Source organism: Suillus bovinus (assembly GCF_016758785.1).
Source record: "Suillus bovinus strain UH-Sbo-P2 chromosome Unknown EDB93scaffold_79, whole genome shotgun sequence".
NCBI classification, from domain to species: Eukaryota; Fungi; Basidiomycota; class Agaricomycetes; order Boletales; family Suillaceae; genus Suillus; species Suillus bovinus.
In genome coordinates, this window is record NW_024542135.1 from 134661 (window position 1) to 149067 (window position 14407).

The 14407-nt window shown below is 48.2% G+C and overlaps 4 protein-coding genes across 4 annotated transcripts; 2 read left to right on the forward strand and 2 right to left on the reverse strand.

Annotated features, from left to right (window-relative positions):
• Nucleotides 1-1214, forward strand: EDB93DRAFT_862640 (uncharacterized protein). Its single transcript, XM_041457731.1, has 4 exons — nucleotides 1-115; nucleotides 181-300; nucleotides 357-563; nucleotides 623-1214. The coding sequence occupies exons 2-4, from the start codon at nucleotides 228-230 to the stop codon at nucleotides 1165-1167; spliced, it is 825 nt and encodes a 274-aa protein (XP_041303255.1). The 5' UTR covers nucleotides 1-115; nucleotides 181-227; the 3' UTR covers nucleotides 1168-1214.
• A 2273-nt stretch (nucleotides 1215-3487) lies between these two features.
• EDB93DRAFT_1174109 (uncharacterized protein) lies at nucleotides 3488-6666 on the reverse strand. Its single transcript, XM_041450443.1, has 4 exons — nucleotides 6447-6666; nucleotides 6248-6389; nucleotides 5488-6179; nucleotides 3488-5422 (listed from the first exon to the last, which is right to left on the reverse strand). Exons 1-4 carry the CDS (start codon nucleotides 6537-6539, stop codon nucleotides 3914-3916), a joined length of 2436 nt encoding a protein of 811 aa, XP_041303256.1. The 5' UTR covers nucleotides 6540-6666; the 3' UTR covers nucleotides 3488-3913.
• Nucleotides 6667-9984: 3318 nt separating this feature from the next.
• EDB93DRAFT_1242814 (GPCR fungal pheromone mating factor) lies at nucleotides 9985-11112 on the forward strand (the record flags this gene model as incomplete). The annotated part of the gene is made up of 5 exons (XM_041452066.1): nucleotides 9985-10167; nucleotides 10249-10314; nucleotides 10361-10412; nucleotides 10462-10591; nucleotides 10647-11112. The coding sequence occupies 5 exons, from the start codon at nucleotides 9985-9987 to the stop codon at nucleotides 11110-11112; spliced, it is 897 nt and encodes a 298-aa protein (XP_041303257.1).
• Nucleotides 11113-11670: 558 nt separating this feature from the next.
• On the reverse strand, nucleotides 11671-14309 carry EDB93DRAFT_862823 (KRI1-like family C-terminal-domain-containing protein). Its single transcript, XM_041457732.1, has 9 exons — nucleotides 14179-14309; nucleotides 14016-14130; nucleotides 13776-13964; nucleotides 13668-13729; nucleotides 13196-13617; nucleotides 13001-13147; nucleotides 12718-12947; nucleotides 12297-12667; nucleotides 11671-12241 (listed from the first exon to the last, which is right to left on the reverse strand). Exons 2-9 carry the CDS (start codon nucleotides 14116-14118, stop codon nucleotides 11927-11929), a joined length of 1839 nt encoding a protein of 612 aa, XP_041303258.1. The 5' UTR covers nucleotides 14119-14130; nucleotides 14179-14309; the 3' UTR covers nucleotides 11671-11926.
• Between the last annotated feature and the right edge of the window lie 98 nt (nucleotides 14310-14407).

The following is a 14407-nucleotide window of genomic DNA, read 5'->3' on the forward strand; positions in this document are numbered from 1 at the left end:
TAAATATAGAAATTCTCTTCCTCTCTCCACCTACTTGGTGAGCATATCAATTTGCTCTGACTTTGTTTGTAGCTGCGCAGTGCAGCACTGGATCAGAATGATTACACTTCATGTGGTGCGTGTTCCAAAGGCATCTCGCTGCGTCATGTCACGGAAATACTTAAAAGTGGTGCCTCGTAGGAGTACTAGGCCTAACTTCAACGCAACATCCCTATTCACTGTACTTCATGGAAAATTCTAGAGTCCTCGTTATCGGAGGTTCACGAAACATAGGCTATTATTCTGCCATCCGGCTCCTTGGTGAAATAACCTTTTTCCCCCTGACACCTACATGTTCTGACATCCTGTGCCAACAGCGCTCGGCGCTACTGTTACGTTCCTCCTGCGATCACCGCAAGTCTTTGACCAGGATGAAACAATCCAACATTACATTAAAGAAGGTAAAGCTCGCCTCATTCAAGGCGATGCACTAGTGAAGGACGATGTTCGCCGGGCATGGTCCGAGGCTCAGCATCAACAGGAAGACAACACCAGACCAGTCGACTTCCTCATCTTCACAGTCGGTATGTTCTAACCCATTCCACAGCTAGTCAATATTTTTACTCATCCATATACCTATCAGGCGGAACGCCCCAATTCTCACTGACAAAAGGATTCACCATGACCCCATTAAATCTCGTCACCAAATGCTTCATAAACGTCCTCGAGACTCTTCCATCTCCACACCCAAACATTATCGCAATCTCATCTTTTGGCATCACGCATGCCTCCCGCAAATCAGTTCCCCTCCTTCTCAAACCACTTTATAAGTACGCCCTACCCATAATGCACAAAGACAAACGTGGCATGGAGGAAGCTATATCTCATAGCGCTGGGTGGAAGTGGGATGCAAGAGACAGCGCGGGCGATGAGATTCTCGGTGTTGATTGGACAAGCAATATCCCCAATGCTGGAGATTTTAAAAATATAGCTGTCATCAGGCCCGCGTTATTGACTGACGGGGAGTGTCGCGCGGACGTGAAAGGTAGCGAGGCGTATAGAGTGAAAGACGGGGATCTAGAGAGCAGTTGGTCGGTTTCGAGGAAGGATGTGGCACATTTTCTCGTGGAGGGTATGGTGAAGCATTGGCAGGAGTGGGAGGGTAAATGTACAAGTATTGCTTATTGATGACTCGTCATACTGTAGGAATCAACTCAATTCGACACCCCCATGTGACCGTGACATGCCAGGTCGACATTCCGACACTTGGATATGATAATTGTACATTTCTCACGCTCGTCACATTCGTCGTCTTGCAGATATGTATTACTCTTGGCAATTTGGCTCATGAACATGCCTCGGCAATATTCTGACTCATTACCAACGTACTCCTTTTACACTCAAATTTGCTGAATCACAGAGGCCCATAGAAGTGTTCCTAAACACTGTGCCCTGGAAGAACCATCGGGCTGCTCTCCAACATCAATGTGAACCCCATTGACGACTTATACAGGTCGCGTGTTTGCAAATCGGTGTGTTTCCTCGACAATGCAAAACATTCCCGTGTAAATTTGGTTGGTAGTTTTACGTTTGTCCAACAACTTGAATATATACCGATCTCATCTGTCTACAGGTTCCTGATGCCCCCCGCCCGCCGTATGACCTGAAGTGTACTGATTGGCTCCGAACTAGATATTGCACCGTCGACCATGATACCAAAACGAAAGCAGAAGCATGACTCACCGTGGCGATGTGCCGCTCGGGGTTTCGGCTCAATTGCCTTCCGGTGTGCAGAGCTTGACACCTGCATCCTAAGGCGCGGAGGTGAGTCATGTGTTTGATTCTTGGTTGCACAGCGACCTGCTCATACTCACGTCAGGTGTACACCAATAGCCTATACAGCAATCATAATCTGACTTGCAGAGGTCTCCATAATTGTAACAAGGTATATTAGCCCTGACAGATATAGATAATGTCAAAGCAACAACGAGGAACGATAAACGCATTTTCTGTGCCAGGTGATATAGAATCTTCTGAAGGAGTTCTTGGATGATATATCTGAGGATGGGGAAACACTGTAGGACGATGACCAGCTTTTATACCCTGCATATACTTATGGTTCTAATTGGTTACTGCTGTCAGATGGCACAAATTTGGTTGAACATGCAGGGGCATCATTCCTTCTGGCGCTTGCGTTGCAGCGGTGGTAAGTTCTTTGTGTTGAACGCTCTTAGGCTATTTCATCGATGACAGTCTGAATCAACTTTCGACTCGGAACCAAGTTCGGCTAGGTGTTCGTATTCGAGTTGTTTCAGATGCCAATCCTTCCTTTGAGGGAGTTCTTCGACATCATACTGGAGCACGAATTATGTGCTCTTGGTACGTCATGGGGCATGACTTTTTTTTACAAAATTCTGATTTGGGTCTATTGATGAGTTCGCGATATTGTAGCCACGATGGTTATAAAAACTACCTAAATGTAAGCGGGAATTTTTCTTCTGTCAAAAATACTCTAATAAATTTGACTTGTTGATACATATGCATGGATGAATGCACACACTGGCGTTGGACCGTGCTGGACTCGGATATAAAGCATTTGAACGAGGATCTGCAAGTACAACATCATCGCTTTCGGTATCTTTTTCAACAGTGCTGTCAATTGCAATGGACAATCATTTTGCCTTTTTTTTCGATGAGATGGTATCTGCTCTAAAAATGTTGTGAGGACCGTATAGCTCGCCGGGACCGGGTGCTAAATTGTTGTGCTGGCCATCCTCAGGATCTTGGTCCTCTGTACTTGTACCAGGTTGTGTGTTTGCAAATGATTCGGCGTTTCCTCGACAATACGAATCATTCCCATGTGAAAGTGATTCGCAGTTTTACGTTTATTAATATTGCGATATGCAACAACTTGAATATATACCGATCTCATCTGTTCACAGGTTCGCTGGTGGCCCCAGCCTGCCGTATGACATCGGGCTTTGACTGCATACCAGAAAATAACACGTCTGTCATGAATCACAATCGGTGTTTCATTGGCTCCATCAAGAGAGATTTATGAACAGCCTTCGAGGCCAGCGTTAGACAAACAGGTTCAACCTGCGCAGTACGTTCCATCTCCGTATGGCCTCCCTTAATATTAATCGTCAACACGTCAACAGGAATGATCACTCGGCGTTTCGACAGCCTCTCGAGCTCAAGTTTAGGCGTGGTCCATCAATTTCAGATAAACTCAGACATCCACATTGCTCAGCAGCATCATGGACATCTGTCCAAAAACAACTTCAAGAAGTATACTGATTAGCTCCGAACTAGATATCGCACCATCAAACATGTTACCAAAGCGAAGCAGAAGCATGGCTTACTGTGGCAATGTGCCACTCAGGCTTTTGGCTCAATCAACTTCAAGTAATATATTTTGTGCACGTTATGGCTCTGATTAACTAAGGCCCGCAGGTGAGTCATCTGATTCCTGGTTGCACATTGACCTACTCACACTGGCGCCATATGGACAATAATAACCTGTACAGCAATCTGTACTTTTTATGCAGCGGTTTCCTTCTAAGCCACATGCACTGACAGACATAGATGCTGTCAAAGCAATAACAACGGCGAGGAACGATAGTAAACGCATTTTCTTTGCGAGGTGATATAGAATCTTCTGGGGATGGTAGTGATGGACAGGTCCGGTTCGGTTCTCCCAGTGAGCAGAACCAAGGACTGGACCATCGGTTCGGTCCAATAATGGTCTGGTTCTGGTTCTCCAGCTCTATCCTTAGTTCGGCTATCTAGTATTTGGTTGATATACTACAGGTGCAAGGCGGAAGGATATTCCGGATGGGCGAAAAGAACAGATGTCATAGCTAGCTATACAAGAAATAACACAGGAGTCAAGGGAATGCGATAAAGATAACGATAAATATGTTAAAACATGCTAGCCTTTTCGCCGGGGTATCCTCGACACTGGCAGGCCCAGTGAATCTTCTTCGACACCTCGAACATACCCTGCGCCCATAAACACAGGTGCGCCACCTGCACCACCCCCAGCTAAAAATCCCCGTCGTTTACTCCCAGTACCCGTCCCAAACAGCTCCTCACTCTCTAATCCAAGCTCCGCAAGCCGATCAGACGACCTTGCCCGCGCAAGCTCTTCGTCCAACGTCAATCGTCGTTTGCCCTTGCTATTCGCCGCAGTCAACTTCTCTGCGACCCTGGGCTGAGCCTCGCGCCGCCATTTCAACTTCGGAGGTAACGCCAATTCATCCGGCTCATCCTCATCGTCGCTATCGTCATCCTCGTCGAGCAACATAATACTCTTCGGCTTTGGCGTCGCACCCCTCTTTGTCCTCTCAGGCGTCGGCAAAGACTTCCTGCCCTTGGCACGCGCAGGCGCTCGCGCCCTCGTTGGCGTCGGTACAGGCAGTGGCGACATCGGCGGGCGTTTCTTGAATATATCGCTTTGAGGGCGGGAGGGCGTAATTTTTTCAATATCGTTATTTTTGTCTTCCATATCCACATCAATGATCTCTATGACCTCATCATGCACGCTCTGCACTGCAGCAGACCTCGGTCCAGGCGGCGTCGACGGCATCCTACCATCCGCGTCCCCTCCGAGCTCGTTATCAGAGCATAACGAGGGAGTAGTGATGTCTGTTTCGTTCGAGCGTGATGGACCTATGAGTGAGAGATTTGAGGAACCGGAGAATTCGTGTGTTCTGGAGGATGACGATGAAGAGCTCGTATCTGACTGGACTTGCGAACGGGTGCCTGAATGTCGTTTGGAAGTAATTCCTCCTTCCGAGTCGCCTAGTACGTCTGCTTTACGTTTATTATTTAAGGCTGGGCGGGTCGCGTGCGATGAGGGGGGTGCGTGAGTGCGTAAGGATGAAGGTTTTGACGCGGTTAGAGCAGATTTCGGTTTGGGAATGCTCGAGGCGGAAGGTAATTTTGAGGTCGATGCCACTTTGCTCACATTCACGCCCGTAGACTGACGCCTCACTACGTCCATTCTTCGCACATCTACTCCAGCAGCACTCGAACTCACACTGCGGCTTAATCCGCTCGGCCCAGGTCGATCACTAACGCCCCTACTCAGTCCCCCAGGTCCAGGTTCAGAACTAGCCAAAGACCCCACTTTCCTCAATCGCACCGTCCTCATCTCGTTCAGGAATGCGGCCATTTTATCGCTGGGAACGTTGACGGTTGGTTGTCTCATCTTACCGCTTGCTGACTTTGCCAGATCATTTGTACTCCCGGTCGTAGCGGCCTCAGTTGAGCGTAGGGCAGCGCGCGCACTTGCAAAAAGGGCCCTGCTTTCGCCAAGATGATGAGGTAGGGGGATGCGGACGCCAGGAGGAGGTGGAAGTGGTGGAGGTGGGGGTGGTATTGGAACTTGGGTTTGGGGAGGCGGTTGGGGAGGCGGCGAACGGTGGCGACGGGAGAGCTGTGATAGAAATTCCAGCATATCAAAAACTAAAATAAGGGAGATGATGGTGCAACGCCACGTACCTCTTCCTTCAACATCCTTACTTCTTCCTCCAACATTCTAATGCGCTCCTTGTCCTTATCCCGCTCACCATCACCCGTAGTGCTACTCTTGGCTCCCGTTTCCCTTCGTACAGCATCAAGCTGTTTTTCCTTATCCTGCACGCGGTGGTGATCGAGTATAAACGCTAAATCCTCGTCTCCATCATCAACAGCGCGTTCCTTCCCCTTCTGCGAGACACCACGCAGGGGTATATGCGGCGCTTCTGAATCAACGCCTGGGCTCTCCAGATCTACAGGACCCATAGGACTTGTGACAACCAATAGCGAAAAGTCCCTCTCTTCCCCTCCACTCGCGGTGAATCGTTGTACTGCGTCCTGGACGGAGGCGATTGGGCGGGTGCGCCAGGGGGAAGGACCTGATTGGTCTGCAGGGGTATCGTGTTGAGAATTGGAAGGGCCGGGTTCCGAGTCTTGTGCGTGGACGTCGATATTCGATTGAGGAGTATGAGGTATGGAATCGGGTTGAAGCGAATCTGATCGGGGGAAAAGCGAGCCAGGCATAGTGATAGAGGGCTTTTTGCGCAGTCGGGGGTATGTTATGTCAGAGTGTGACGAAGGAATGGGCGCGCCATCTTGGGAATGAGAACGGACTTTTCTGTCTCTTGAACGACTGGTATGACGTGGAGATGGGGAGCGGGAGGTCACACCAGGCGCTATTTTTTTTTTATAAAGAATTGATCAGTATTGTATCGAAGGTGGTGTTATATGAGATAAGACTCACCGGTGCAGACTGGATCTCGGTGCTTCTCGCTACCGCTAGCCTCTCTCCACTGCTCAATCATCCCGCCATCATAACCTTTTCGTCGCCTACCCCGCTCTTTAGATTTCGCATCACGTCTCTGTCTCCGTTTGGATGTACCAGACTGTCAGTGATCGAATTTCAGTTTGATTTGTTTAGAACCAGAGAGAACAGAACGTACCTCAGATTTTCCAGTCGCATTTATCATAAACTCGCCAATCTCTCGCGAGACAAAACTGAAAACGTTTGAAAGGATCCCTGGATCTTGGCCCATCAGGGTTTATTACTGTCAAATATGAGAAGGAAGAGGAGGAGGAGGTTTGTGTTGAGATGAGTGTGGAATCAACAAACGTAAATAACACGCCTTGTCGCGTCTTGTTTGAAGTTGAGGCCACACAGTCCACTCTAATTGTGCAAGTCATATCATTACTGACCATGCAATTGCAGCGTCCTCTGTTGCCACTTAAGCACCGAGACGAAGGACAATTATTTGAGATTTCTGGTGGATGAGCAGCACAGACTCCGTCGTATTCCTATTACCTCAGGTGAAGGTATGCAACAAAAAATTGAGAACAAGGCGTCGGTTGTAAAAACTCAGGAATGCTGTAAGTACCATACACTTCCGGAGCTGTATCTACCTATCCCCTTGTATTATTTGCACGTATGTCATGCATGTAGGGTCAAGGCATCTGGCTTGCGGATTGTGCATTCAACACCATGCCATACCTGAGCTTACATGAGCGTAGATGGCCGAATGAAACATTCATTCATTCACAACTAATATAGTTCAGCTGCTGGAAATTGTAAGACGTCGGTATCTATGCTAGACTGCAGAGCCATCACTGAATCAGCGCCAAAACTTGAATCGAATTACGAACGCCTCCTAATATCGTGACATGACAATATTAATACGACGACTCGCTGATCGCAGCAATTCCCCTTTCGGTATCAATCCTAGCAAGCGCTAGGCGCGGTTGAGGTTCCTTGTTGCCATGTGCGGTTGAGATGGGTCCAGAAAGCTGTGGACAACGGTCCACGTATCTCGAATGAAGATTTCATATTTGCAGCAGCGCACGCGCGTGATGCCGAATTAGTCAAAGGCTACTTTACCAAAGGGGACATGATAAAATTTGGAGGATAACGATGGGTGTTGAAAATATTCGCAGTGCTTTGCTGTCTTCTTCGACGTTGATACGGTGGACCAGTAGGTGTATCACCGGGATGCGCCGATGCTGATACGATGTGATACAAAATACTTGATGAATTGCCAGCCTATGATCCCGTGGTAGGCTTTACATCGTCTGAGTATGATCATCATTGAATTGATCAGGTAATAGCCGATACGGACTAGTGTTTGAATACCTTGTACAAAGATTTAATTTGCTCACCCGGAAGATTTCGGCGCGCTGACGCGTGTCAAACCAGTGGGCCATTGTTTTCGGGAGTCAGCAGCGGATGTGACAATGGTCATAGCCTCATAGGCTTCGGACCATTTGCAGGAACGGGTTCTACTGAGAGGAAAGATAGTAAAGGATATTGAAGGCTATTGAAAATAATACATATGTAGCCAATCTGTGACTTAAATGTGTGTGTGTGTGTGTGTGTGTGTGTGGCGAAGGACACTTAAGCTCAATGGTTTAAGCTCACCGTGATGACCGTTCGGCTAGGTTATTCGGTTTCGAACTCCGCCAAGACCTAACTTGCCCCGCTGAAACTCGATACAAACTCGACTGCTGAGAGCTGAGGTACATTAATCTGCAAGCTTCAAGCTTCCCATATGCTTTGTCGGCTGACTTTGCCGACTGCGGCCGCAGGATCTTCAGTCTAAGCGGTAAACCAAGCATTTAAAGGCGGCACCAAAGCACCAACTGCAAATATTGATATCCGAATGACTAGCGATAATCTTGAATGAATTTTGTCCTTCCAATATTATCAGTACCTTCACTTGTTGAACACTGCTGCCCCAGCATTAATGCACCGATTAATGGTAAGGTTTCTGTTTCTGTTTTCGAGATTATCAGCCCAGGCGGTCATCATCATATAATAGTAATCCTCATTGCAGACATGTAGGCGCTCGTCGATGTCGTTTGCTACCCACCACGCCTGCTGATTCCATCGCACCAGGACACCTCTTGACAAGCACATCCACCTATCTTTTCTACTTGCTAGATGAACGAAAAACAATCCTTCTTGGAAGAAACGCTGGGGGCAGCCGAAGCCAAGTCATTCAGAGGGCCCTCATCTGGTGGAGGATAGAGGCAGGAGGTCAACCAGTCACGATGTATGACATTTTTATCTTGACAGCTACATCATTTTTAATCATCATAGCTGTCCTCTCTCTCCCCTTCGAGAAATGGGTCCCGTGGATGACTCACGGGGTCAATTCGCGAAATGTTGGGCAAGGTGACCAAGCACTTCACTCGAATTGCTCGACAGTCCCCCAACCCTGAACCCGAGGCTGCAAGTTCTAGCCTACAGGACACCCATCCTGTTCAGTCAAGTAAGGTAAGTGTAATCTCAACTCTGAGTGTGCCTCGTGTGCCATGATGAGTACTAATCGCTTCTGCAGGACTCCCAGCCAACTTCCGCATTTGCCTCACATACCACCCTCTTGAAGACATTGATAATGCTCTGCATGCCGCGTCACATGTTCGGCATGTTTCCCTGGATGACATCCCGTCTGCGTCCACAGAACTCGACATTGGACTTTATATCTCTCACAAGATCTGCGTCACGTTGCCCACTTTAAGGTACCCGCTCTGAAATCTGATGGCCTGTTTGAATGGGCTCGTCTCGCCTCAGAATATTACAAGAGCACGAACTTTGTGAGCCGAGGCCCGATGCACCGTTTCCATGACATTTATGAAACATCCGCCAAAAGCGTGCATTGTCGCATCTTGGCAGATATCACGCCAAAGCACAAGCCCGAGGAAGCGTTCTCAATATTTCGATCTGTGATGGGTCAAATTCTTGCATTGTCAGAACCGCTTCCCATCAGTGTTTTTACATGCGATCATGACCGCTACGACGTGAAGTAACTCGTGAAGCATCTTGGCTCGTTCGTCTGTGGCACTTCAGATTCTGATATTCCCATACGTCTCCTTCACGCGTCATTCTACGACTTCCTCACAGACGAATCACAGAGCCATGGCTTCTTCGTGGATCAATCAGCGGTACATAGAGATCTTGCCTTTGCCTCGCTTCGGGTCATGGACTCTGAGCGCGCGGGCTTCGCTTCAACATTTGCTCCCTAGAGAATTCCTACTTACCCAACTCTTCCGTCCATGATTTGGAAAAACGAGTCAAATAATCTATTCCGACTGAGCTCTCATACTCATTTGCGAAGCACTTCAAGGCCACACTGGCGGTGATATGTCCCATTCTCACTGGACAGACATCGCATCATTTCAGGTTCACAGGACACAACAGTCCGGGTGTGGGACGTAGCGACTGGCAAGGCATTGGGTACCCTCCAGGAGCAAACTGACTGGGTTCGGTCAGTCACAATCTCGCTGGATGGAAATCACGAAATATTTGTAATCCACGTAGTATCTGGAGTCCACAAAATATTCGGCATCCACAAAATATTCGAGATCCGCGGATTATCTGAAGTCCACAAAATCCACAAAATGAATCCACACCAGATTACATATCATGAATTCTACTCAAGGCCTATAAACGTGTGACAGGACATCGTTATCCTGCCTTTCACTCTCATCATGCACCCAGAGTTCACACCAGTTTCGTTCCTCGCAGCTCTGTCGCTGCTTCTCCCTCTGCCATCGCAATGGCGAGCACGAAATGTTGCAACCCTCTCTATCATTGCCTGGCTTTTCGTTCTCAATTTCGTGTATGGCGTCGATGCCATTATTTGGAGCAACAACGTGAACATCGTCGTCCCAGTGTGGTGTGATATCAGTGCGTTCGATCGTGACGGTGAAGTTTCTTTGCTGACTCCCTTCGAGCCAGCAAAATCATTATAGGGATCTACGTTTGCCCTTCCCGCTGCCTGCCTTTGCATTTGCATTCATATCGAGCACGTCGCATCGGTGAATCGGGGCAGAACTTTGCTGAGCTGACAAATGCACTCGCCAGCTTTTCGAACTGTTCATGTGTTTCGGACTGCAGATGGTCTCCATGGGACTTCGTATGAGCAGTTCTTCTCGGACGTTGTGTCATGCTGATCATTTTGCCAGACTACATCGTGCAAGGCCATAGGTTCGACATCATCGAGGGGTATGGTTGTCGCCCAGCGACATATGTCTCAATCCCCGCTATCTTTCTCATCTGGTTGCCTCCGCTCGTGCTATCCGTGATTTCTCTTGGGTTTGCATGTGCGTTACTTTCCCTGTCTATTTTTTTCTTCACTAAGTCATTTTAGGCGCTTCTTTCGTCCATTTCACTGCGACGTCGGTCTAAATTCGCACGTCACCTCGAAACAGTCTCGGAATGGCCTGACGACTTTTCGTTACTTCCGTCTGATGCTCATGGCGATCGTAGAAATGATCTGGAACATCATGGTCGCGTCCTACATCCTTTGGTTCGTCGCAAAGGACGTGCGCCCGTGGACGAACTGGGATGACGTGCATTGGGACTTCTCGCGCATAGACTTATATCCCGCTGCCTTCATGCCAAAGATCGCACTCACCAACTATTACCTCGTCTGGTGGGTCGTTCCGGCCTCCACCTTAATTTTCGTAGCGTTCTTTGCTTTCGGCAAAGACGCCGTGAATGAATACACGGCATGCATGATGTGGATGCGCCGAAATGTCCTGAAGCGAACGAACGAACGAACCGCTCCAAGCTCTGTTCCACTCACGGAGTACGTCATATGCTCTCAACATTGATTTCTTGTCTGACTATTTTCAGGTTTCCTCGCGTTGTTTTGCCATCCCGGCCGAAGAGGCTAAGGCCCGCAAAATATTTGATGCCCTCAACGCAAACTAGATTCGACGTTGGCGTCCGTGACTATCATGGATCCTCCCGTGCCAAGCAAGCTGTTCAATTTCCGGCACCTGCCTATCATTCGCGAGGGTATGGATCTAGAGATACTTTCCGGGCGCTGGACGCCCCTCCAAACCACCCTGGTTTCTCTTACCCGCCTCATCATCACACCCGTTATGCTTATCAAAGGGTGTTATGCCTTTGATTCAACGTCGTAGATTACGACCGCTACCCTCTTCGCTTGATACATGCTACGTTTCCCATCACTTCCTGTCATAGACATACACACTCTTTACGTGCCTCACTTTCAATATTCAGAATCACTTGTTTACTCGCAACGTCACAACACTCATTTGTACATCATCATGCTGCTTGCCTCTTCCCTTGATATATGCTACATTTCCCGACAGTTCGTGTCATAGACAAACACACTCTTTACGCGCCTCACTTTCAATATTCAGAATCACTTGTTTACTTGTAATGTTACCACACTCTTTACGCGCCTCACTTTATATATTCCGAGTCAGAATCACTTGTTTACTTGTAACGTTACCACACTCATTTGCACATCATGTCAATCCACATTCTGCGCGATTACTTGACGCTTGAAGGGTCTACTTTACGAGTATTTCAAGTGGATTGTAGTCGGTCCTCCATATGCACAGGTGACGAGTTCGCCGAGTCTTCCTGGCCTCTTAAGAGATATCATCGTCGTGTTCAATGATCTGCTTCAGGCGCAGGCCGCTTTGCTTTCTGTCGCTCCTTCTTCCCCAGCCGTTTTTTCGGCGCTGAATTCTCGCTCCTGTGGCTCGTCCTAGTGGTCCCCACCCGTTCCTTCAAGTTTTCCCTAAACTCCGCGAGGCGCTCTCCACGGTTATGGTCCCACTTTTCTGCGCGGTACGGTGCATAGCGCTTTACGCTCACGTATTGATTGAGTTCTTTGTCTGTGGCCATGAGGATCTCAGTAGGGGTGAGCGCGAATGTCTGCGGTGCAGCCGTAATATATTTGAAACGCGTAGGCATTCCTGCGACCTGCGACAACACGCGTGAATGAAAATTTCTAGAAAGATGATACAATGAAGCTGACCATGTCGTTAAACTCGAGCCCGTAAACTTCATCCATGTATTCATCAAGCTTGCGCTTTCTCATCTCCTCAGTGCCATCCCATTCCTCTTCATCATAATTGCGCACGACATCTGCATCCATAGTATCGATATCTACTCCTTGGTCGTCGGCCTCGTCATTTGTCTTCTTTTTCTTTTTCTTCTTCTTCTTGTTCGAAGACGAAGATGGTTCGGCGGAGCCAGAACATGGTATAATATCGTCAACGTTAATGTCGTCGTCCCAAACGGGCTTTTCTTGATCATCCGAGTCGTTGAAATCGTGGTAGAGCCCCGCCATTTGCATGTCATGTGCTTCTGGATCCCAGTCCGCATCCAGGTCGATCTCCTTGAAGGCTACATGGTTTTGGCGTCAAGGTAATAACGAGGCAACAACATTGACGAACCTTCAACATCAGAACCGATATTAATGCCACCTTCACGCCCGATGCGCTCGAGCTTTTGGCGGATTTCCTTCATTTTGAGGGCTTTCAACCTTCTTACCTCCTCCTGCTTTTTCTCGAGTTCCATTTCCCGGCGCTGCTTCTTTCGCTCACGGCCCTCTTTGCGAGTTGTGTCAACTCGACGTACTGTAGAAGCGATTGTTCGTGGGAAGGACTTGATATTAGCTGCGTCCCTGGTAGGCGAAGGGTATAAACAAAATGAAGCGGAGAATGTCACGGTACCTACGGTTCTTCGAAACGGAAGTTGTATGAATTCTCGAAAGCGTCGGCGATTTCCTCGAATTCGTCGTCATCTTGTTCTGTGTCCGCGATATCCTTGTACGTAGGTAGTCGTTCTGCAGACTTGTCGATCCATCCACGATTGAGGATATAGCTGAGAAGATTTAAAAGTGACTGGATTCATAAAAAAATTTTGGCTCACTTCATAAGGAACTCCTTATCAGCCTCTTGTTTGGACATGCCCTTCACCTCGTTGCCTTTTTTCTTCGTCTTGCTCTTCTTTTTTAGACATGCGCCTTCTTCACCGCTCACAACCTCTGTGCCTATCCCTGAAGTCTCAACCTCTATGAGACCTTCCAGATCCTGGCCAACTGCGTGCTTGAGATATTCTCTGTATTGCTCCTCTTCATGGTCAAGCTCATCCTTTGTGTTCTCTCGCAGTACAAGCAATCCGTCGTCGTCGTTTTCATCAACAGCGGTATGGAATGCGGCACGGGTTTCATCGCGCAGCTGGCGCTGCTCCTCGGTATGCGTGAGTATGGTCGGTTCTGGGGTGGGCGAACGGGAGGTGTCGACTTCGAGAGCGGATGCGAGAGTTGCTTGTCGGAAAGTGAGAGGTTTTGTCTAGGAATGAGAAATATTAACTTTAGGGTATACTCGACATGAAAACTCACTTTAGGCTTGGTACGTCGCTCTTGGACCTGGGGAGCACGAACGGTAATGCGCTCCTGCTCCTCTGACAAGTGTCAGAACTGGCGTGGTTCAAGAGAGACGCAGTTTACCTTCAAATATAATATTCTCCGCATTGTAGATGGCCGGATCCTTTTTCTTGATCCTTGCTAGCGTCCTGAGGATGGCAGCATCCACTGCGGGCGTGAGTTCCTCTCCATCCTCATCTTCAGATTCTGCGTCCTCGGAGTCTGTCTCCTCGTCCGTACCCTCTTCGAAATCCGATCCGTATTTTTCTTTTACTGGTAGTCGTGTTTTAGTTTACGGGAGACAGGAGTGTGATTCGGACGTACATTTCGCGAGCTCCTCGCGCTCTTTTCGGTATTCGAAGGCCTTTGCATAATGCTCATTGATTGTGAGATCAGTGATTTCGTCGGTATCAGAGTCGGAAAGCATGGATCGATCGTACTGTAACTGTAAGCAGGGAGGAATAACATGTAATGTAATGGCACTTACAATCTCTTGCGACAAACGTAAAAACGAGTGATGCTACAACGCAGACCACGCACGAACGAATGATCACTGCAAAAGTGTAATTTTAGTCAGATCATAATCAGAGGAAGCCAATGTGTGTAACACGACACGCACCCTCCGCAAGTTAAAAGTTGGTTGTTCTAGCTTGCCGATGCTGATTCCGATCAGCGTAAACACTCGACAACATATATGGCCCTGCCAGTGCTTGAAT